Below are 24,074 nucleotides of genomic sequence, written 5' to 3'. Positions count from 1 at the left end.
GGGGGGGCACTATAGGGAACCTATAAACAGCTATAGTATCCCGTTAAGGTGTCCCTCTGTGTCCATGTGAAATGCTGGGAGGTGCACGGTATGGCTGGGATTCTGGGTCCTCGTCACTGAGAGGGTTAATATTAGACCAGGTATCTCTCCACCTCTGTGAAAAGGTAATAAATGTGTAATTAAGGCTCTCCACCCCCTTAATGAGTGGAGGTCGGCAGTGGAAACAGCAAGTAAGTCGGTGTTGTCAGACTTTACGGTTTGTAAATGAACCCCTCCCCCCCCAACACACACTTTATTTATCTCCATCGGGGTTATTCATTAAGGGGAGAAATTCACATGTAAGTTAAAAATAGCCAAACTGGACGGCTTTGCTTTCAGGTCAGCTATGGTGTTAAAGTTGGAATTCTCTGGGACTTCACTTAGATTCTCACTATAGTAATTAGCCCTTTACCTGTCTTTCTGTAGATAGCCCTGTACTCGTCTGTCTGGAGATAGCCCTGTACCCGTCTGTCTGTCTGGAGATAGCCCTGTACCCGTCTGTCTGTCTGGAGATAGCCCTGTACCCGTCTGTCTGTCTGGAGATAGCCCTGTACCCGTCTGTCTGTCTGGAGATAGCCCTGTACCCGTCTGTCTGTCTGGAGAGGGACCCAGAGATCAGCAGGTTCTGGAGCCTCACTGCCCTCTGATTCCGAATCCCAATGAGAATGATTGGACTCAATCTGTGCTCTGTAATTAACCCATTACTGCCCTGTAATACTCACGCTGTGCTATTTTCCTTTAAATTGTATTTCTGACGCCGTATCCAGTTTCACTTGTCTTCCACGTGTATCTCTGCCTTATTGGGCTCCCAGCTCTTTCTAGGGGTCTATTCACTGACTGCAAACCAAACCAGTAAGTGCCGCATTATATACATTCTTTATCTCCCCAAAGTAACCGCTTGATTATTTTATCCTAATTTGTGATCTGATTTTCAGTTGAGTATTTAGTAAATCTACCCCCTATCCTCTCAGCAATGACCCTGCGTTCACTCCCTTATTAACCCTTCGTGTACCTGTATGTGTTTCCTGCTTGTTCATCTACCAGCGCCCTGTAAATCACACTGGGATTTATGTATTAAACTCTGAATCCACATTGATTGGGATAATCCGAATATCCGTGATTTGTACAGTGTGAGCACAGGGAATAATGTGGCGAAGGAGAGATTCCTTGTGAGCACACTGCTGGCAATCTGGAGACAGCGGGCTAGTGATGTCAGAAATAACGAGTGATTATAAATAAAATAATGCAATCATTGGACATTCATGCATCCAGTGGACTACATCTCCATTACTGCTCTCACAGCCATAATGCTGGCAAAGCATCATGGGAGATGTAGTCCACAGTCTCTGGAGTGCCGAAGATTGCTCACACAGAGAACTGAGTTTGGAAATGGAGCCTGTTTCTGGCGATATAACTGCTGAGACAATATCCCTCCATTCCGCCAGAGAACTTCTTGCACTATATCTATTGTACAATTCCAATTAAATTATAAAAGGGAGCATGCAAGAATATAAATACTAACAATAATAATCTAACAATCACAAGTAATAAAAAGGACAAGTACACCTAAAAACTTCCGGAAGTTTCAGTAATCTAAAATGCCAAAAACCAAGTGTCAGCTCTTAGTGAATAAGCCCCTAAATGCCACAAAATCAAACCTTATTTATATCAATAAACAGCGAGTCCCTGCGGGAATTGAGCAATTCTGATAAACAGTCTGAAACACAGAGTTTCAATGTGAGGGTTTATATCCGGCTGTGTAAAGGTTCTACAATCGGCACAAACAAAAAACTGTACAAACGTAGCACTCCCGAAACACATGGGATTTTTTATTTGTGCCGATTGTAGGGGGGGCAGCTTCACACAGCCTTTATATCATCCAATGTAGCAAAAAATATCTCCTGTGTTCAGTGCTAATGAACACTTTGATACCTTCAGATACAAAACGGAATAATGTCAGTTTATTTAAATTCCCCTCTTTCCCATCCAGGCACTCTTACATTATTAAGACGTGGTTCTTGCTTATAACCGCCACAAAAGCAGGCAAAATACAGTCGTGGCAGGATGTTACTGCTCCGTGTGTATGCAGAAGCCGGGAATGATCATGCGATTTTCAGATAATGGCTGGAGCCAAATGCTGCTGAGTTGAGGACATTGCACGTCAAGGCCTAACCTCTTAGATTAGTCCTACATGAACAATTCACTCAGCTAAAATCTCTAATAACCGATACTGGATGATTTAAACCCTTACACCGTTTTCTCAGGATTGCTTAAAGGGACACTATAGTCACCTGAACAACTTTAGCTTAATGAAGCAGTTTTGGTGTATAGATCATGCCCCTGCAGCCTCACTGCTCAATCCTCTGCCATTTAGGAGTTAAATCCCTTTGTTTATACAGCCCTAGTCACAGCTCCCTGCATGTGACTTACACAGCCTTCCTAAACACAAGTTATCTAATGTCCTTTATTGCACAGTGAGTTTAATTTATCATTTCTTATCTCCTGCTCTGTTAATAGTTTGCTAGACCTGCAGGAGCCTCCTGTATGTAATTAAAGTTACATTTATAGAGCAGCAGGTAAAAACGTTTAAAGTAATTTAACATCTGATGAAACCATGTGTCAGTCACAGGAAGGCCCCCAGGGGCACTCTTACCTCAAGTAGTTAAACTGTTCTCGAAAGGTTTAACCCCTAAGATGCCACCAACAGCGATGTCGAATTCCCACCCAGGCGGCATCTGGCTTCTGAAACTTCAGTTTCAGGAAGTGCGGAATGCCGCCGGGCAGGGGCGCTGTTGATTGGCTGAGAGTGGTCAGCTGACGCTCAGTGACTGCCCATTCACAAAACTGGCTAGGAAAGAAACACCTTTTCCAAGCCAGTTTTGTGAATGGTAAGTAGACATTGTCACTGGGAGGCAACTTCAAGAATGGTTTAGTCCCTTGTGATAAGAGTGCCTTTAGGGCCTGACAGCTTATTCTAGATGATGTTGTTTTGGTGCTTGGAGTATCCCTGTAACTCCTAATTTTCCGTGAATTGAGCAGTGAAACTGCAGAGGCATGATCTATGCACCAAGGCAGAGCTGGACTGGGAACTAAAAGCAGCCCTGGGGAAAGAAAAAGTCTATACTTAAAATTAAAAAACTTTAGATTATTACTCGAACATGAAATAAAGCACTCCTAGGACTTCAAAATAAACAAAAGAGCGGCTTTATTTTAAGCAGACGTACATTTCCATATAATGTTTCAGTCCAACTACCTCGACATATTAAGAAAAGTTTGGTGAAGTGGTGAATGTATGATGTTACACGGTTGTAAACAATGACGTTATCTTGTTTGTTTTAAAGTGTGCTTTTCACATGTGTTTCTCTTAACTCCCCTTTTGAATTTATTGTGCACTTTTGTGTTACTTATACTCCATATTCCCCTTTGTGTATCTCCCTACCAGTCACTCTGTGTGTCTTCCTTCCTCCAAGCCCCTCTGTGTGCCTTCCTTCCTCCAAGAACCTCTGTGTGCCGCTCTCCCCCTCCAAGAACCTCTGTGTGCCGCTCTCCCCCTCCAAGAACCGCTGTGTGCCGCTCTCCCCCTCCAAGAACCGCTGTGTGTCGCTCTCCCCCTCCAAGAACCTCTGTGTGTCGCTCTCCCCCTCCAAGAACCTCTGTGTGTCGCTCTCCCCCTCCAAGAACCTCTGTGTGTCGCTCTCCCCCTCCAAGAACCTCTGTGTGTCGCTCTCCCCCTCCAAGAACCTCTGTGTGTCGCTCTCCCCCTCCAAGAACCTCTGTGTGTCGCTCTCCCCCTCCAAGAACCTCTGTGTGTCGCTCTCCCCCTCCAAGAACCTCTGTGTGTCGCTCTCCCCCTCCAAGAACCTCTGTGTGTCGCTCTCCCCCTCCAAGAACCTCTGTGTGTCGCTCTCCCCCTCCAAGAACCTCTGTGTGTCGCTCTCCCCCTCCAAGAACCTCTGTGTGTCGCTCTCCCCCTCCAAGAACCTCTGTGTGTCGCTCTCCCCCTCCAAGACCCTCTGTGTGTCGCTCTCCCCCTCCAAGACCCTCTGTGTGTCGCTCTCCCCCTCCAAGACCCTCTGTGTGTCGCTCTCCCCCTCCAAGACCCTCTGTGTGTCGCTCTCCCCCTCCCCAGGCCCCCTCTGTGTATCTCATTTACCCCCAGCCCATCCATGTGTCTCATTTACCCTTCAGACCCTCTCCTCTGTGGCAACCTCCAGGCCCTCCATTTGTTTCATTCCCCCACTTAGCTGCTCCATGGGTCTCACTTAACCATCTCACCTCCTCTGTGTAGCATGGCTGAGCAGCGCACCGCGGTGGAGGATCTATTCAGTGCTCTGTGAGCACTTCCTGTCATGCCAGGTTGGGGATTTGAAGCTCCTCTACCATAGTCTGTGGCTCGGTCATGCTCTAATGAGGGACAGGCTGGATGGGGAGCTCTGTGCTGCATGCTCCACTACTGTCACCTGTCAATCATGCCCTTAGGTGGCTGTGCACCACCCCTGAAGGTATGCTGGCACACCAAAAACATTTACGGTATCCTGATGGACCAGGGGTTGGCAAACTTCAGCACTCAATGCTCTTACAGGCATAGTGCTGTCAAAGCATCAGGGAGATGTCGTCCACATCTGAAGTGCCAACGGTTGACAACCCCTGAAACTGCTTCAATAATCGAAAGTTGTTTTGTTTGTTGTGTTGTCTATTTTATTGTTTCTTAAAATATTTGATTTTGTGGCACACCTAGTTGATTTAAAATTAGGGGCTTTTTCACGAACTGCTAACACGTTTTGACATTTTACTATATTAGTTGTATTTTATCAGATTAATTTTATTGAATGTTACACTGTGCTTCTTCTTAATGTTATACATCTGTACAGTGTTAATGGCGATGGGGCGGAGTTAATTCATCATAACTGGTTTAGGAGCGGAATTAGTGCAGCATTAGTGATAGAGGTGGAGTTAGTGCTGTGATAGAGGTGTTAGAGGTGGAGTTAGTGCAGAGTTAGTGGTGTTAACGGTGGGGTTAGCGCAGTGATGGTAGTGTTAGGGGTGGGGTTAGTGCAGTGATTGTAGTGTTAAGGGTGGGGTTACCGCAGTGATGGTAGTGTTAGGGATGGGGTTAGTGCAGTGATGGTAGTGTTAGGGGTGGGGTTAGTGCAGTGATTGTAGTGTTAGGGGGTCTTCATCCCAGGATCTTCTGTGTCTGGGAGCAAAGGCGTGGGAAAAGAGATTGTCCCTTTGTCTCACAGGCACAGAAAAAACACCAAAAGTAGCCAGTGTCCCAAAAGTGTAACCACCAACCTCCAGAACACCCACACCATGCCTTTCCCGACTGGTCTTCTTTCGCGGCTCCGGTGCGAACCCCGGGCAAGGGAAGACTTTTGGGAATACGAAGGCTCTCCCTGGTTGGCATTTGTCTATACGAAATGGTGGCCACCCAGCGGTTTCTCACTTATGTTGCAGGGGCAAACATTCTGATTAATTGATGTGAATGTTCCAATAGGGCACCGGGGTGGTCCCTGTTCAGGAGACTAACTGGTTCTGTTTTTAACGAATGCTCCCGAACGAGGAACAGGCACAATACATGAAAAGCTAGGGGGACACACAATAATACAGTGGGAAACACACAAATAGATTAACAGGGGTTTTCCCACAGGCACTAAGGATGTAGTTTCGTCACACAGACTGCTGCTATTTTTAGATTATACAGACTGCTGCTATTTTTTTTATTAATTTTTGTTTTTTTAAGCTTTCTAAACGTGTAAAAATGTATTGATTTTTACTCCCAGAAGTGTTTCTTCATTTGCAGTTCTACAATTTAGAAACATTGGCATAACAATTCATATATATATTCATTTATTTATTTCAGAGCATTGCAAAATTAACAGAAAATATTCTGGAAAAAATGGGTGGTGTAACCAGTGAGATCATTTGTCAAGAGGAGTTAGAAAAGATTAGGAATATCATCGGTAAGGAAACCGAAAATCTTGAACAAATAGCAAAAAAGATCCAGAATAAAATAGCAGAACAAGATGGGGCCACACTGAAAATTGCCGTAACCGGGGAGTCGGGATCTGGAAAATCCACCTTTATCAATGCCATCCGTGGTGTGGCTCAGGATGATGAAGGTGCTGCTGCAACAGGTGTGGTGGAAACTACCATGGAACCAACTGAATATCCTCACCCCCAGGACAAAAATGTAACATTTTGGGACCTTCCGGGTCTGGGAACTCCTGAGTTTCAGGCAGAAAGTTATCGTGAAAAAGTTAGGATGGACGACTATGATTTTTTCATAATCATTGCATCAGAACGATTCAAAGAGAGTCACATCCAACTGGGAAAAGACATCGGAGACATGAATAAGAAATTCTACTTTATTCGATCAAAGGTTGATCAAGACTTGACCAACGCTAAACGATGTAATCCGAAGACGTACAATGAGGAGAAAGTACTGCAAACACTCCGAGAGGACTGCGTTAACAAACTGGAGGAGGGGGGATTAGGACAACCACATGTGTTTCTCCTTTGCTCCTTTGATTTGAGTCTGTATGATTTCCACGGCATGATAGGAACCATGCAAAATGAAATGCCCGATCACAAGAGACGCAAATTTCTTCTGTCCTTGCCTGTTACTTCTTTACAAATAATCGAGGGCAAAAATCAAACATTGGGAAGTGATATTTGGCTACGGGCTCTTGGGACATCTTTTGCGACGGCTATGGCTTTGCCTGGTCTGTCTTTTGGTTATAATGCTGTAATAATGGAAGAAACTTTAAAATTATACGTGAAGACTTTTTCTCTCGATGAAGCTTCCTTGAAATATTTAGCTACAGAGTCTCTCAAAGATTTTAAAGAAATAAAATCTGTAATGAAATCCGCAATCACCAGCCAGGAAATCAACGCATCCCTTATTTTAACATTGCTGAAGGAAAGTGTAGATAGGACGGTTTCAATAACCGAAAAAATTCTCAGTTTTTTCCCAATTCTTGGCAGTCTTCCCGCAGCGGGCATTGCTTATGTTACAACATATAAAGTACTAACAGAATGCCTCCAAGATGTTGTTAAAGATGCAAAAAAGGTTCGGGATCTGATTCTCCAATAAAACTTATTTATTGAGAATGATTTGAAATCTTATTGCCCCCACAATATAAAATGTACTATTATAGCATGTTGTGTCCTAAGGAAATATTTAAAATTATCTACAAATATTATTAAAATACTTAATGCGTTATCAAATAAGTAAAAGAAAATAAAAAAAACCTGCATTAGTAGCATAACGACTTCCAGCGATATCGTTGACTATTTTGTCGCATAATCTTTGTCACTGCTAGTATAAACGTGATATTGCTAGACCCTCTGTTGTCTTCGGTTATAATCTTCACTTTAATAAAACAACTCACCCTGTGTATGAAATATCTGTGTTCTTATTGATCAGTATTGGTTATAGGTCTTATTACTAGATGATGGATTAGAGCATTGGTAATGTCATGTTCAGATCCCTCTCAGTCCACCTCACCAGTAAGTGTCCCTGGGCAAGACACAAACAATTTATATGCACCTACCTTAAACTTCAGATTGTAAGCTTGTTTGAGCAGCTCCTTCCTCACCTCTAAATATCCCCCTTTTTATAATTGTAAATCACAGCGGAATATGCTATATAAATGCTATGAATAATGATAATAGGTAAATGTATCTAATGATTAATGGATCAAGATAGCTACTTGGAAGGGCAGGCAAGGGGAATAGTGACTGCAAAAGGGGCTGTGGAAAAGAGACTTGCAGAGGGGCATAAAGAGTCACACAAATGGGCTGGGAGAAAGTAAGAGACACACGAGGGGTGTAAGACACACAAACGGGGAAAATGAGGGATAATCAACACTAAAATGGGTAAGACAATCACAAGAGGGGATAAACAAAAAGGGGGGGCAAAAAATTCAAAGAAGTGTTAAGAGAAACACAGGCAACGAAGACCCTGAGGAGGCAGACCAAAGAGCTAGCAGGGAACAGAGACACGTGTGAGTGGGAGGGAGTGTAGGAAGTCCAAAGAAAGGAGGTCCTCTTGATAAAGGGGCGGTTATATATAATTTTTTTTTTTTTTTAGAGGGGGCCATTTCCTGTTACCCTCAGCCATCCTATTTATCCAGCTTGGGAACAGCTTCCCGCCCACCCTCCCTTTGTTATGTTTCTGTGGTAGAGTTGTGTGTGTAACTGTTTTTCTTGTCACAACAGGTGGATGAAGGACCTTGCCAGTCAGTCAGGGTTGGACCAGCGGTCCAGTGGAAAGGTTCAGGGCTGATCCCTCTCCTAGCCTCAGGATTTATGAATACGTTATGAATAAAGACGTGTCCACTGAGCCAAAGCCAGTGGTTAGCATGGATGGTGTTGGAAGGATTGTTGTGGTGTATGGACGAGCCCAGGTTATGTTAGTTGGTTGGCAAGGATCTGGCAATGAAAGTTACAGTTAATGAATGTTATGTTAATACTGGTATTGTTTTAAATAAAGCTGTGGCCTGTTTGTCAACATTTACGTCTTTCGTCAAGTTATTATAAATAAAGGTTTTTTTTCCTACGCTATCCCAACTACCTTCACACATGCATTTTTTTGAGTTATGCATCTTCGCCTGTCTTTGCTATCCATGTAACACAGTTCTTTAGCACAAGAGTCTGAGTTAAGAAATAATAGGTGAGAGGAGGAGTCAGCACAGCTAAATGGACAAGGGACGTGTATGAGTGTGGGGATGGTGCTAGTGATTGGCTCTGTGTTTAGGGGCGTGGCTGTATGTGTATATGGGCGTGGCTATATGTGTTTAGGGGAGTGGTTATGTGTTTGTAGGGGGGCAGGGATCATCTTACCTCAGTGCCTTTTGGGATTCTGGCCAGCAAACATCTTCCCTGCCTCTGTGCTCCTGTTTGTCCTGGGCCTGCATGCTTTTCTGCCATCCTGTGCCTTGGAGCCTCAGCTGCCCTGGATGGCTTGCACCTACATGGGCAATTTCTTCCTCTCACCCTGGTTTGGGCGCCAGTGCGGTTACCCCCCACGGCCAGGCCTCTGCTGGGGCCTCCCTCGCGGCCACATTCCCTGTGGGTCGCAGGAGCACAGGCTGGCACTCACGCCCACCTGCTCCTTTATGTCCGGACGTGGCGCCCCGGCCCTTTTATGGGAGCCAGGGCCGAGGTGCCTACCACTAGAGACCAATGGCAGAACCCGCTCAGATTCAGTGGACAGACAAAAGGTGCAGTACACGCAATATTAGAAATATAGTACGTTTATATCTAAACCTTATACATTTGTATCCATCATTATCCGATGTTAGCTCTATGACACATGATCCACTCATTTTTATATTTACTCAAAGGAAGGCAGCCCTGCCACAGTATTTCATACTTACTGCAGCATCAACTTTTACTACTGCACATTATGTCATTGATGCAGTAGAAACGATATATATGATATATAGTGATGTCACGAACCCGAAATTTTCGGTTGGCGAACGGGAACTTCCGCAAACGTTCGCGAACCGGCGAACCGGGAGAACCGCCATTGACTTCAATGGGCAGGCGAATTTTAAAACCCACAGGGACTGTTTCTGGCCACAAAAGTGATGGAAAAGTTGTTTCAAGGGAACTAACACCTTGACTGTGGCATGCCGGAGGGGGATCCATGGCAAAACTCCCATGGAAAATTACACAGTTGATGCAGAGTCTGCTTTTAATCCATAAATGGCTGAAATCACCTAACATTCCTAAATCGCAATGAATATGGATTGACACCTGACATATGACATATTGACACCTTGACATATGGATTGACACCTGTCCTCAGAGCCCCTGATGCACACGGACACAGAGCAGAATAGGGACTGTTCCCCTTACATAGGGTCACTTGGCAGGTATGGATTGACATCGGTCCTCAAAGCCCCTGATACACACTGACACAGAGCAGAATAGAGACTGTTCCCCCTACATAGGGTCACTTGGCAGGTATGGATTGACACCTGTCCTCAAAGCCCCTGATACACACTGACACAGAGCAGAATAGAGACTTTTCCCCGTCCTCAGAGACCATGATACACACTGACACAGAGCAGAATAGGGACTGTTCCCCCTACATAGGGTCACTTGGCAGGTATGGATTGACACCTGTCCTCAAAGCCCCTGATACACACTGACACAGAGCAGAATAGAGACTGTTCCCTGTCCTCAAAGCCCTTGATACACACTGACACAGAGCCGAATAGAGACTGTTCCCCCTACATAGGGTCACTTGGCAGATATGGATTGACACCTATCCTAAGGATCCCTGAAACACACTGACACAGAGCAGAATAGAGACTGTTCCCCCTACATAGGGTCACTTGGCAGGTATGGATTGACACCTTTCCTCAGAGACCATGATACACACTGACACAGAGCAGAATAGAGACTGTTCCCCCTACATAGGGTCACTTGGCAGATATGGATTGACACCTATCCTAAGGATCCCTGAAACACACTGACACAGAGCAGAATAGAGACTGTTCCCCCTACATAGGGTCACTTGGCAGGTCTGTATTGACACCTGTGCTCAAAGCCCCTGATACACACTGACACAGAGCAGAATAGAGACTGTTCCCCGTCCTCAGAGACCATGATACACACTGACACAGAGCAGAATAGAGACTGTTCCCCCTACATAGGGTCACTTGGCAGATATGGATTGACACCTATCCTAAGGATCCCTGAAACACACTGACACAGAGCAGAATAGGGACTGTTCCCCCTACATAGGGTCACTTGGCAGATATGGATTGACACCTGTCCTCAGGGACCCTGATACACACTGGGGGGGAGCCTACTGTCCTCCCCCCTCGGCCCCCACCCCGCGCGGTGGGTGGGGGCCATAAATCACAATGGGGGGGACCTACTGTCCTCCCCCACGGCCCCCACCCCTGCGCGGTGGGTGGGGGGCATAAATCACAATGGGGGGGACCTACTGAGAGGAGTGGTGTACTATTCTTATCAGTTTAATACCTGTTGTGTCTCCTATCAGTGGACGTGTATATGGCAGCGATTTTAGGAACCGCACACCTGGGACCCGAGCAAGGTCACCTCGTTCAACAGGCTACAACATTTGTCCCTGGAAAACTATCCTGTACATTATGTACAACTTGTATGGATATGGCAGCGATTTCTGTAACAGGTAGATGGAAGAAGATGCTTGGTTGGTCCTCTTACTTCAAATTTGGGGCACTGCGCGGGCAATCTACTGTGCCACCAGATAGGAGTGGTGTGTTTCGTATTATTCTTATCAGTTTAATACCTTTCGCGTCTCCTATCAGTGGACGTGTATATGGCATCCATTTTAGGAACCGCACACCTGGGAGGCATGGCATAAGGATTTGAGTACAGTCTTCTCAGAAGAACAATGGAACCAAGCCTTCATAGTCCATAAAGGTAGATCCAGATGCGCATCCCACCTAGAGCTAATGCGCAAGATACAATATAGGTGGTACTTGGTACCGACTAGACTAGCGACCATATATCCCAACACCTCGAGACTTTGCTGGAGATGTTTAATAGAGTAGGGCACAATGCTCCACATCTGGTGGGCCTGCTCGGCCATCAGAGGATACTGGAAGGCAGTTGAGGGGGTGATACAAGGGGCACTGGTCACGAGAACCAACCTGGGACCAGAAAATGCCCTACTCTTCATCTCGATTGACCCATTCCCAAAACCACATGCCGACCTAACATATCATATTTTGATTGCTGCCAACTTATTAATAGCCAGAGGGTGGAAACAACAACAGCCACCGGAGAGATCTAGCCTTCTCCAACAGATCTCCCTAAACCTAGCATATGAAACAAAAACCTGCCAGCGGCTACAACCCCCACACCACATAGTGGAAGCCAGGAACATATGGGAGGCATATCTGAGGAAGGAGGAGGAGGGGGTCATGTTAGAACAATAACATATCACATATATATATATACACGAAGGATGAATAGTACCACTCCTAAGACCTAACTGCTCTGACGCAGAGAGACAACGACTCCAAACACCATGGTACAACAGCCAACATTGAGGTATACCAAGCTGAGGTTAAACAATCTACAGGGCATAACAGAACAAACACCCACATTGCACATAGTTAAGTAGTTAGATAGGGGAATAGACCCGGTGACCGCACACAGCGTGCTAACTAAGAAGGAGACAAAGAGAGATGAGAGGCTTTCGACGTCTATTTCCCCCATTCTTCTTCCCCTACCGTAGCCTGTCCCCAGGTTTCCCCCTTCCCATACCCCGGACCAAACCCAGGTTTAGGAGAGAAAGACAACCCTGACATGGTACTAGACCGAAGGCACAAGGGCAGCGGAAAAACTCCCACGAGAATGAATAACCAGTTTGCTCTTGAATGTATAAGATGTGAATAAGATCGATGTACCTTAACCGCTTACCCTCCCTTTTTTCCTTTCTGTATCCCGAACAAGTTCTCTGATAAAATAAAAATTGTCAGATTCAAGTTCTTGTGTGTGGCGAAACCGACCTCGCCACGTGTCCTTGGAGGGGGCTGATTGCCCGCCTCTTGCCTTTGGACTATGGACCAGACTTTATGGGAATGTGATACCCCAGATAGCCATACCATGGAGCCTATTCATATAATGAAAGACTATGGGAAAGACTTTAGCTCCATGGCAATTGTACTGTGTGAGTAGGATCTGCGCGCTATTCAGTAGTTTTGTGCGTGCAGATCCCAGCTATCTGGGGATAGGTGAAATGTCTGTGTGTTATGTGTAAATGTGACTTTATGTATTTTAAAGTGTTTTATGTTGTTTTGCAACCATGTGGTTAATGGAGTCTGCCTTTAGTCCTGGGTAATTGGATTACTTCTCCAATTATCTCCAGGGCAGAAGGGAGGAAGCCATGATGCATTGTGGGGATGTTTTTCTGCCAGCCAGAAAGGAACAAAATATACTTTTAGTAACTTTTGAACCCCTGGTCGGATTCATGCCATTTTTTAATATGTTGTTCCCCTGAATGGATTGATTGTGGATATGTATTTTTATGTGAATGTGATGTATGGTTTTAAAGTTATGAAAGTTGTGTAAAAGTATATTTTACACTGTATGTGTCACGTCTAAACATTTGTTATGAAGGAACACAACTGCAGATTTCTTATAGTTTGAATATTTATTATAAAAAGTAAAAGGTATTGACTTTAAATCCAATTTACAGGTACTGTAGCTTTAATTAGTAAACGATAACTGAAGTCCACAATTACAGGCACTGTAGCTTTAAGTAGTAAACGATAACTGAAGTCCACAATTACAGGCACTGTAGCTTTAAGTAGTAAACGATAACTGAAGTCCACAATTACAGGCACTGTAGCTTTAAGTAGTAAACGATAACTGAAGTCCACAATTACAGGCACTGTAGCTTTAAGTAGTAAACGGTAGTAATTAGCAGACACTGAATCAGAAAGAGTCTCTTAGTAGTGTTAATGAATTAGGTGATAAGAAGTTACAATAGCTGTTCCATAGGCTTTAACTGAAGCAAGACAGATGCAGCTAACTGATATAAAGTATGAGTTGAAGTTAGCTGTAACGGGTTTGTTTTATTGAAGGACTTTGGAGACAGGAAATAACAGCTTTGAGATGCAACGCTTATCACAGAGGTTTTACTTAGCCTCCGGCACATAGAACACTGGTTCCCGAGATCTCCTCAGAGGCGGTTATCCTGAATGGAGAGAGTTCAGCTTTAGTCGTGGATGAGGAGAGGTGAAGGGAACTTGAAGTCTTCCAGTCCGGTCCGGTAACAGAGGGCTTTCACAACGATGTTGTAGCCGGTTCGTGAGTACGGAACGTAGTTCAATAATCCAGCGTCGATCAGCTGGTGCGGTCGGATTAAATAAGGAGACTGTGTCATAAAGGGGTGTGGCTAGGCTCCGTGGAACCAGGAAGTAAGAGGATACCATAGTTAAGGCATGACAGTACCCCCTCCTTAATGAGCAACCTCTGGGTGCTATTGACTTGGTTTAGAGGGGTAACGCTTGTGAAATTTGGAAATCAATTTGTCAGCATGAACGACAGAGGAGTCTTCCCATGTATCTTCATCAATTCCATATCCTTTCCATCTGATGAGGTATTGTAAAGAGCCACGATGGATCCTTGAATCCAGTATACTTTGAATTTCGTATTCTTCTTCACCCTGGACCAATATGGGATCAGGAGAAGTAGTGACATTTCTTTGGAAAGGGTCAGGATGATGAGGCTTTAGTAAGGACACATGAAAAACAGGATGAAGCTTCAAAGTAGGTGGAAGTTTCAATTTAACAACATTACGGTTGATAACCGATATTATTGGAAAAGGACCAAGAAAAAGGGAACTTAACTTCTTTGATGGACGGTTTGTAGAGATGTTCTTTGAGGAAAGCCAGACAAGATCACCGATTTCATAAGAGGGTGAAGGTTGTCTTTTTGTATCAAAAAACTTCTTTTGATTGGAGGAGGCCAATTCTAGATTTTCATGCAATTTCTTGAATAAAGAGGACATATGAGAGATTTGATTCGAATCGGAGAGATTAGATGAAGAAACTGTCTGAGCAGGAAATGAGGAAGGATGAAATCCATAATTGGATAGAAATTGAGTCATTTTGCTGCTGGTATGAAAAGAGTTATTGTATGCGAATTCTGCCATGGGTAACCATGTTATCCAATCGTCTTGTAAGTGAGAGCAATAACATCGTAGATATTGCTCTAAGCATTGGTTGACTCTTTCAGTTTGTCCATCTGTTTGAGGATGATATGCAGATGATAGTTTACGTTGGATATGAAGAGTAGCACATAATGCATTCCAGAATTTGGAGGTAAATTGAGTTCCTCGATCTGAAATGATTTCGTCTGGCAGTCCATGAAATTTAACTATGTTGTCAAGGAATATTTTTGAAAGTTCAGAGGATGAGGGTAACTTCTTCAAAGGAATAAAATGAGACATTTTCGTGAAGCGGTCTACTACCACTAAAATGGTGGTATGATGATGAGAAGGAGGTAGTTCCACCAAGAAGTCCATAGAAATGGATTGCCAAGGTCGTTCAGGAATCGGTAAATTCAATAATTGACCGAATGGTTGATGATGGACATGTTTGGATCTTTGGCATATAGAACAAGATTTAACATAAGATTCAATAGTTTGGTCTTGACGAGGCCACCAATAGTATCTTTTAGACAATTCAAGGGTCTTTTTTATACCTGGATGACCTGCCAGAGGAGAATCATGAATAAATTCGAGTACTTTAATTCTGAAAGAGGGAGGTACATAAATCCGGTCTTTAAAATAGTAGAGACCGTTTTTCTTGGATAATTTAATTGATTTAGGAAGTTCAAGAGCATCTTCGCTGAGATCTTTAATGTCGTCAATAAGAGAAGATAAAATTCCAATGACTGAAGGCGGAGGAGGTTCAAATATAGTGTCTTTGTGGATCCTGGAAAGGGCATCTGCCTTTTTGTTTCTAGACCCAGGTCTAAAGACGATTTGGAAGTTGAACCGGGAAAAAAAGAGATTCCATCTTACTTGTCGAGCAGACAGTGTTTTATTGGAGTGAAGATATTGGAGATTTTTATGGTCAGTATATACGATTAAAGAGTTCTGAGCACCTTCAAGAAGGTGTCTCCAGGTTTCTAAAGCCACTTTGATACTTAATAATTCTTTTTCCCCTATAGGATAATTCTTTTCGGCAGGAGATAATGATCGTGAGAAGAAGGCGACAGGATGAAGAGGTTCCTGAGGAGTTTTATGTTGAGAAAGGACAGCTCCAATTGCAATTTCCGAAGTATCCGTTTCAAGGACATAAAGATATGAAGGATTTGGAAGTTGAAGAACAGGAGCTGTTGTAAACTTTCTCTTTAATTCATTGAAGGCAGTTTGAGCCTTCTCGTTCCAATTGAAGGGATGTTTTTTACTATTAAGTTGATTGAGTGGGTGAGCTATCTCAGAGTAGTTTTTAATAAATTTTCTGTAGAAGTTGGCGAACCCTAGAAATCGCTGTAATTCTTTTACTGTAGAGGGAACAGGCCAGTTGATGATACAATCGACTTTTGAATTATCCATACTTATTGAATGAGGGGAAATAACATAACCTAAGAAGGTTATTTCTTTGACGTGAAAAATACATTTTTCGGGTTTAGCGAATAGTTTGTGAGTTCTGAGTCTGGATAACACCCATCTGACATGTTTTCTATGTTCATCAGGAGTGTTGGAGTATATGAGAATATCATCTAAATAAATGATAACACAGACGTCCAATAGGTCTCTAAATATATCATTTATGAAATGTTGAAAAGTTGCAGGGGCGTTGCAGAGGCCAAAAGGCATCACCAGATATTCGAAGAGGCCATATCTTGTTCGGAAAGCAGTTTTCCATTCATCATTAGCCTTTATCCTGATGAGATTATATGCCCCGCGAAGGTCAAGCTTAGTGTAGATGGTAGCAGTTTTCAATCGTTCAACCAGTTCATTGATGAGGGGAAGAGGATAACGATTTTTAACTGTTATTTTGTTTAAGGCTCTGTAATCAATGATAGGACGTATAGTCTGGTCTTTGTTTCTCACAAAAAACATACTTGAGGCAGCAGGTGAACTAGAGGGTCTAATGAACCCTTTCCGTAGGTTTTCATCCAGATATTCTTTGAGAATTTGCAATTCAGCCTCAGAGAGAGGGTAGATGTGCCCAAAAGGTACTGGGGCACCAGGTATGAGGTCTATAGGACAATCGTAGGAACGATGAGGTGGGAGCGTTTCAGCTTCTTTTTTACTGAATACGTCTGAAAAGTCTGAATAACAAGAAGGTATAGTTGGTTCTTTGGAGATCTGAAGAATGGGAATTTGTTGTAAACATGTTTCTTTACAATAATGGGAGTTAAAGGTGAGAGAGAAGGGAGACCAAGAAATTTGAGGGTTGTGGTTCCTTAACCAGTTGATCCCTATTATAACGGAATAGAGAGGTGATGGAATAACATCAAATACTAGAAATTCAGTATGAATATGATTGGTGGTTACCTTTAGAGGGATGGTTTCATGAAGAATCGGTCCCGAGGAGATAAGGGAGCCGTCAATCACTTTAATAGGAACAGAAATGTTTTTTCGAACACAAGGAATTTTATTCTTTGTTACAAAGGTTGAATCGATGAATACTCCATTTGCACCAGAATCGATGATAGCTTCAGTCATAATTCTCACCTTATCCCACTGTAGTATGAGAGATATAGGAGTGAACTGAGTGGTTGGTGTAGAAGGGAGTGCACTGAAGATCGCAGAGGTATAGGCTTGCCTACCGGCCTTTGTCCGTTTCAATAAGGGACAATCTGGAACCAAATGATCTTGAGAAGCACAATTCATGCATAGGTTTAATTGACGTCTTCGGTTCTTCTCTTCAGGAGTGAGAGGACTTCTTATTACCCCTATTTCCATAGGTTCACTTGGTAAGGAAGTATTTTCAGGAGCTTTTGAGGGAGTGAAAGGTTTGCGGTCTTTAGAATGTAAGAGGGCTTTTTCGGCCTTTCTTTCTCGTAATCTTCTGTCAATGCTGATTGATAAGTGAATTAGAGCGTTCAAAGTAGTAGGGAGTTCTGTTCTAGATAGTTCATCTTTTACAGCTTCAGATAAACCAATTCGAAATTGGTTGCGCAATGTGATGTCATTCCATTGCGTTTCTACTGCCCATCTTTTAAATTCAGCAATGTAATCTTCAACGGGTCTATGTCTTTGCTGTAGAGTTCTGATTGTTAAATCAGCTGTTGCTTGTTTGTTAGGATCTTCATAGAGAAGAGACATGGCTTCAAAAAATTCATCCAGTGAGTCTAAGATGGGGTCATCGTTTTCCAGAAAGGAATGGGCCCATGACATAGGTTCACCTCTTAGAAAGGAAATAACCGAACAGACCTTAGTTCTTTCTGTAGGATAAGATCTAGGTTTCAAGGCAATTAATAGTTTGCAAGAGTTAAGGAACTCCCTGTATTTAGAACGATCTCCAGAGAACTTTTCAGGGTTACATACAGCAGGATCGCTAGCCGAGTGCAGAATGGTATGAGGAGTATGAGTTTGTAAATCTCTGACATAAGTGAGAATTCTTTCGTTAGTAACTTGCAGGTCTTGCACACCTTGGGCTAGTGTATCAACTCTTTGATTCAGCGTAGTTATCGTAGAATCGAAATCTGCTGGATCCATTACAAGGGCTGGATTATTCTGTCACGTCTAAACATTTGTTATGAAGGAACACAACTGCAGATTTCTTATAGTTTGAATATTTATTATAAAAAGTAAAAGGTATTGACTTTAAATCCAATTTACAGGTACTGTAGCTTTAATTAGTAAACGATAACTGAAGTCCACAATTACAGGCACTGTAGCTTTAAGTAGTAAACGATAACTGAAGTCCACAATTACAGGCACTGTAGCTTTAAGTAGTAAACGATAACTGAAGTCCACAATTATAGGCACTGTAGTTTTAAGTAGTAAACGATAACTGAAGTCCACAATTACAGGCACTGTAGCTTTAAGTAGTAAACGATAACTGAAGTCCACAATTACAGGCACTGTAGCTTTAAGTAGTAAACGGTAGTAATTAGCAGACACTGAATCAGAAAGAGTCTCTTAGTAGTGTTAATGAATTAGGTGATAAGAAGTTACAATAGCTGTTCCATAGGCTTTAACTGAAGCAAGACAGATGCAGCTAACTGATATGAAGTATGAGTTGAAGTTAGCTGTAACGGGTTTGTTTTATTGAAGGACTTTGGAGACAGGAAATAACAGCTTTGAGATGCAACGCTTATCACAGAGGTTTTACTTAGCTTCCGGCACATAGAACACTGGATCCCGAGATCTCCTCAGAGGCGGTTATCAGGAGTGAAGAGAGTTCAGCTTTAGTCGTGGATGAGGAGAGGTGAAGGGAACTTGAAGTCTTCCAGTCCGGTCCGGTAACAGAGGGCTTTCACAACGATGTTGTAGCCGGTTCGTGAGTACGGAACGTAGTTCAATAATCCAGCGTCGATCAGCTGGTGCGGTCGGATTAAATAAGGAGACCGTGTCATAAAGGGGTGTGGCTAGGCTCCGTGGAACCAGGAAGTAAGAGGATACCATAGTTAAGGCATGACAGTATGCATAATGGGATTATGTGTCACACTAAGGGGAGGGGATGTGTGGGAGGTAACATCTATGTCATTGGTTCTTTTATGCCTCCCCCTGGGTGTGGCCTGTATGTGTGAGTTGGAAATAAAAGCCAGGCTGGATGAGCCAGTCGAGAGTTCCTGTTTTACCCTCAAAGTGAAGTGTCGTCTCATTATTGGGGGAAGGATTTATTGTATGCTGTTCCAGTTTGACTGCTTGGAGTGCAAGCCTATTCGTATGGTTCCTATTCGGCTGTATACAGCATTCATATGCTAGAAAGGATTCCTATGCTTCTTCAGTTCGGTGATTGTGGTGTCTGCCAGAGTGCTTGGAGTCCTCAGGAAGCGCTAGGAGCATCCATTAACGGAGGTACCAAGTCGGGGTGCCAGGTGATCCGTTACATTGTGCCCCACAGTTCAAATTAACATTCAAATGACAATTCATGACAGATCACACAAGTGAATAGCCCTGCCAACGTCGTCTCAGAATTTTTGTTATCTAAGAAGAAATACAAATGCAAGAGCAGAATAGAGACTGTTCCCCGCCCTCAGAGACCATGATACACACTAACACAGAGAATAGGGACTGTTCCCCCTACATAGGGTCACTATGTGCCTTTTTTTTGGTTTGGTTTTTGAAGCCACAGTGCAGCACCAGAGGGTCTAAAAATTAGGCATGCTGTAGCAGCGGCCAGAAAAATTGATGTTTGTTTCACAGGCAGAAAGTGCCCTAAAACATGGCGGCTTGAACCCTAGTTGGTGGCGGATAAGTCACGCAAGTCAACCGGCATTCAGAGCTAAAATACAGCAGCGTGTGGACCATTTTTAGCCCAAGGCAGCTTATCTCTTTAGGCCTTTTTTAATCTAATGTATCGCCCAGTGTCAGTCCCTTCGGGATCCATCCCTCATTCATCTTAATAAAGGTGAGGTAATCTAGACTTTTTTGACCTAGGCGACTTCTCTTCTCAGTGACAATACCTCCTGCTGCACTGAAGGTCCTTTCTGACAGGACACTTGAAGCGGGGCAGGCCAGAAGTTCTATCGCAAATTGGGATAGCTCAGGCCACAGGTCAAGCCTGCACACCCAGTAGTCAAGGGGTTCATCGCTCCTCAGAGTGTCGATATCTGCAGTTAAGGCAAGGTAGTCTGCTACCTGTCGGTCGAGTTGCTCTCTGAGGGTGGATCCCGAAGGGCTGTGGCGATGCGTAGGACTTAAAAAGGTCCGCTTGTCCTCCATCAACAACACGTCTTTAAAGCGTCCTGTCCTTGCCGGCGTGGTCGTGGGAGGAGGAGGATGACTTCCACCTCTCCCCCTTTTAGATTCCCGTTGTGCTGTGACATCACCCTTATACGCTGTGTAAAGCATACTTTTTAATTTATTTTGCAAATGCTGCATCCTTTCCGACTTGTTGTAATTCGGTAACATTTCCGCCACTTTCTGCTTATACCGGGGGTCTAGTAGCGTGGACACCCAGTACAGGTCGTTCTCCTTCAGCCTTTTTATACGAGGGTCCCTCAACAGGCACGACAGCATGAAAGACCCCATTTGCACAAGGTTGGATGCCGAGCTACTCATTTCCCGTTCCTCCTCCTCACTGATGCCAATGAAGGTATGTTCTTCCCCCCAGCCACGTACAACACCACGGGTACCAGATAGGTGACAATGAGCACCCTGGGATGCCTGTTGTGGTTGGTCTTCCTCCTCCTCCTCCTCAAAGCCACATTCCTCCTCTGACTCCTCTTCCTCACAATCCTCTTCCAGCGTTGCCGCAGGTCCAGCAAGCGATGCTGATAAGACTGTTTCTGGTGGTGATGGTGACCACAACTCTTCCTCTTCACGCTCATCTACGGCCTGATCCAGCACTCTTCGCAGGGCACGCTCCAGGAAGAAAACAAATGGTATGATGTCGCTGATGGTGCCTTCAGTGCGACTGACTAGGTTTGTCACCTCCTCAAAAGGACGCATGAGCCTACAGGCATTGCGCATGAGCGTCCAGTAACGTGGCAAAAAACTTCCCAGCTCCCCAGAGGCTGTCCTAGCACCCCGGTCATACAAATATTCATTAACAGCTTTTTCTTGTTGGAGCAGGCGGTCGAACATTAGGAGTGTCGAATTCCAACGTGTCGGGCTGTCGCAAATCAAGCGCCTCACTGGCAAACTGGTTGTTTCGCCGCTGGATATCGGCAAAGTGAGCCATGGCCGTGTAGGAACACCTGAAATGGCCACACACCTTCCTGGCCTGCTTCAGGACATCCTGTAAGCCTGTGTACTTATGCACAAAGCGTTGTACGATCAGATTACACACATGTGCCATGCACGGCACATGTGTCAACTTTCCCAACTTCAATGCCGCTAACAAATTTGTTCCGTTGTCACAAACCACTTTGCTGATATCCAGTTGCTGCGGAGTCAGCCACTTTTCCACCTGTGTGTTCAGGGGGGACAGGAGTGCTTGTCCGGTGTGACTCTCTGCTTTCAAGCAAGTCAAACCCAAGAAGGCGTGACACTGCCATATCCGGGATGTGGAATAGTAACTGGGGAGCTGGGGGGTGCCGTTGATGTGGAGCAAGACGCAGCAGCAGAAGAGGACTCAGCCGAGGAGGTTATGGAAGAGGATGGAGTAGGAGGAGTAGAGGAGGTGGCAGCAGGACTGCCTGCAAGTCGTGGCGGTGTCACCAACTCCTCTGCAGAGCCATGCATTCCATGCTTGGCAGCAGTCAGCAGGTTTACCCAATGCGCAGTGTAGGTGATATACCTGCCCTGACCATGCTTTGCAGACCAGGTATCAGTGGTCAGATGGACCCTTGCCCCAACACTGTGTGCCAGACATGCCATTTCTTCCTTTTGCACAATCGAGTACAGGTTGGGGATTGCCTTTTGTGAAAAGAAATTTCGGCCGGGTACCTTCCACTGCGGTGTCCCAATAGCTACAAATTTGTTAAACGCCTCAGACTCCACCAGCTTGTATGGTAAAAGCTGGCGGGCTAATAGTTCGGACAAGCCAGCTGTCAGACGCTGGGCAAGGGGGTGACTTTGTGACATTGGCTTCTTATGCTCAAACATGTCCTTGACAGACACATGACTGTGGGCAGATGAGCGGGAACTGGCAGATGGCGGATGGTTGAGAGGGGTCAAGGAGGACAGCAGTGGTTGACGTGGCTGAAGATGCTGGACCAGGAGGAGGATGGCGGCTTAGAGTAGGCGTGCTGCTTGTACTCATGTGTGGATCCCATAGGCGTTTGTGATGTGAGATCATGTGCCTACGCAAAGCAGTTGTACCTAGGTGGGTGTTGGACTTCCCACGACTCAGTTTCTTTTGGCACAGGTTGCAAATGGCATCACTGTTGTCAGAGGCAGACACACAAAAAAATTCCACACTGCTGAGCTCTGCAATGACGGCATTCTGGTGGTGGACACAGCATGCGTAGATTGGCGTGCTGTCGGGCTGACCCCGGGTGCCGATGCATGCTGTCTGACTGTGCCACTAGCTCCTTGCGACGACCTCCGCCTGCTTCCAACTCGTCTCCTCCTCCTCCTCTCTGTCTCCCCATCTGAACTTTCGCCCTGTTCTTCTTCTTGCCGAGCGGGCACCCACGTGACATCCATGGACACATCGTCATCATCAACCGCTTCACTTGTATCTGACAACTCAGCAAAGGAAGCAGCAGCGGGTACAACATAATCATCATCACACCGTACGTCCATGTGTGTAATGCTGCCTGCCTGAGACATATCCCTGTTATCTACATCCTCTGGCAATAATGGTTGCGCATCACTCATTTCTTCAAACGGATGTGTGAATAACTCCTCTGACATACCAAGTAAAGCGGCTGTGGTGCTAGTTTTGGTGGTGGCGGCAGGCGGGTGAGTTGTATGTTGAGAGGTGCCTGAAGCTAAGCTGGAGGAGGATGGTGCGTCAAGGTTCCGAGCGGAGGTTGTAGAAGATTGGGTGTCCTGTGTTAGCCAGTGAACTATGTCCTCAGAACTTTTCAAGTTCAGGGTATGTGGCCTCTGAAAACTGGGCATTATTCTAGGGCCAAAGGGAATCACAGCACCACGACCACGATGGCCCCTGCGGGGTGGCCTGCCTCTGCCTGTCATTTTTTGGGGGATTAGTGGTACTATGCGTGCAAGCTACTGTGAGACCAGATATGAGTGGCAATGTGCACTGGCACAGTTCGGCAGAGCACACACTGTAGGCCTGACACACCCACTTTAAGGACACTGCCTGCTATTAGCTTACACTGGAAACCTTTTTTTCTTTGTAAAAGCACGCTATAGAGACACCAGATATGAGTGGCAATGTGCACTGGCACAGGTCTGCAGAGCACAGGCTGTAGGCCTGACACACCCGCTTGAAGACAAGTAACTGCTATTCAATCTATAACAGTGAAGAAAGTTTTTTTCTTTGTAAAAGCACGCTATAGAGACACCAGATATGAGTGGCAATGTGCACTGGCACAGTTCTGCAGAGCACACACTGTAGGCCTGACACACCCGCTTTAAGGACACTGACTGCTATTAGCTTACACTGGAAACCTTTTTTTCTTTGTAAAAGCACGCTATAGAGACACCAGATATGAGTGGCAATGTGCAGTGGCACAGGTCTGCAGATCACAGGCTGTAGGCCTGACACACCCGCTTGAAGACAAGTAACTGCTATTCAATCTATTACAGTGAAAAACGTTTTTTGGTTTTAAGATATGTCCTCTGTTTCCTCGTTACACCACTTCCTCCAATCTGACATTAGTGAAAAGATTTGTCAGGAAGAAAATGCACACCTTTTCACCTTAATATTTTATACAGTAGACCCGGTACAAACAGGATAATAAAAAGACAGAAGAGATGCAGCCATATTATAATAATATTTGGTGTAACTAAAAGCATAAATATACACGAG

The 24,074-nt window shown here is 44.6% G+C and overlaps 1 protein-coding gene across 1 annotated transcript; it reads left to right on the top strand.

Annotated features, from left to right (window-relative positions):
* The first annotated feature begins 200 nt into the window (after positions 1-200).
* Positions 201-7,168, top strand: LOC134577684 (interferon-inducible GTPase 5-like). Its single transcript, XM_063436544.1, has 2 exons — positions 201-230; positions 5,903-7,168. Exons 1-2 carry the CDS (start codon positions 201-203, stop codon positions 7,133-7,135), a joined length of 1,263 nt encoding a protein of 420 aa, XP_063292614.1. The 3' UTR covers positions 7,136-7,168.
* Positions 7,169-24,074: the final 16,906 nt, after the last annotated feature.

Source organism: Pelobates fuscus, chromosome 11, assembly GCF_036172605.1.
Source record: "Pelobates fuscus isolate aPelFus1 chromosome 11, aPelFus1.pri, whole genome shotgun sequence".
Taxonomy (NCBI): Eukaryota; Metazoa; Chordata; class Amphibia; order Anura; family Pelobatidae; genus Pelobates; species Pelobates fuscus.
The sequence above is the reverse complement of the archived record's forward strand: the minus strand, read 5'-3'. Positions and strand labels throughout refer to the sequence as shown.

Excerpts from the sequence above, each read along its gene's own strand:
- LOC134577684 (XM_063436544.1), top strand. The coding sequence starts at position 201 with ATGAGTGGAGGTCGGCAGTGGAAACAGCAA. Across the intron at positions 231-5,902 it reads GTCGGCAGTGGAAACAGCAA|AGCATTGCAAAATTAACAGA; the intron begins GTAAGTCGGTGT and ends TATTTATTTCAG.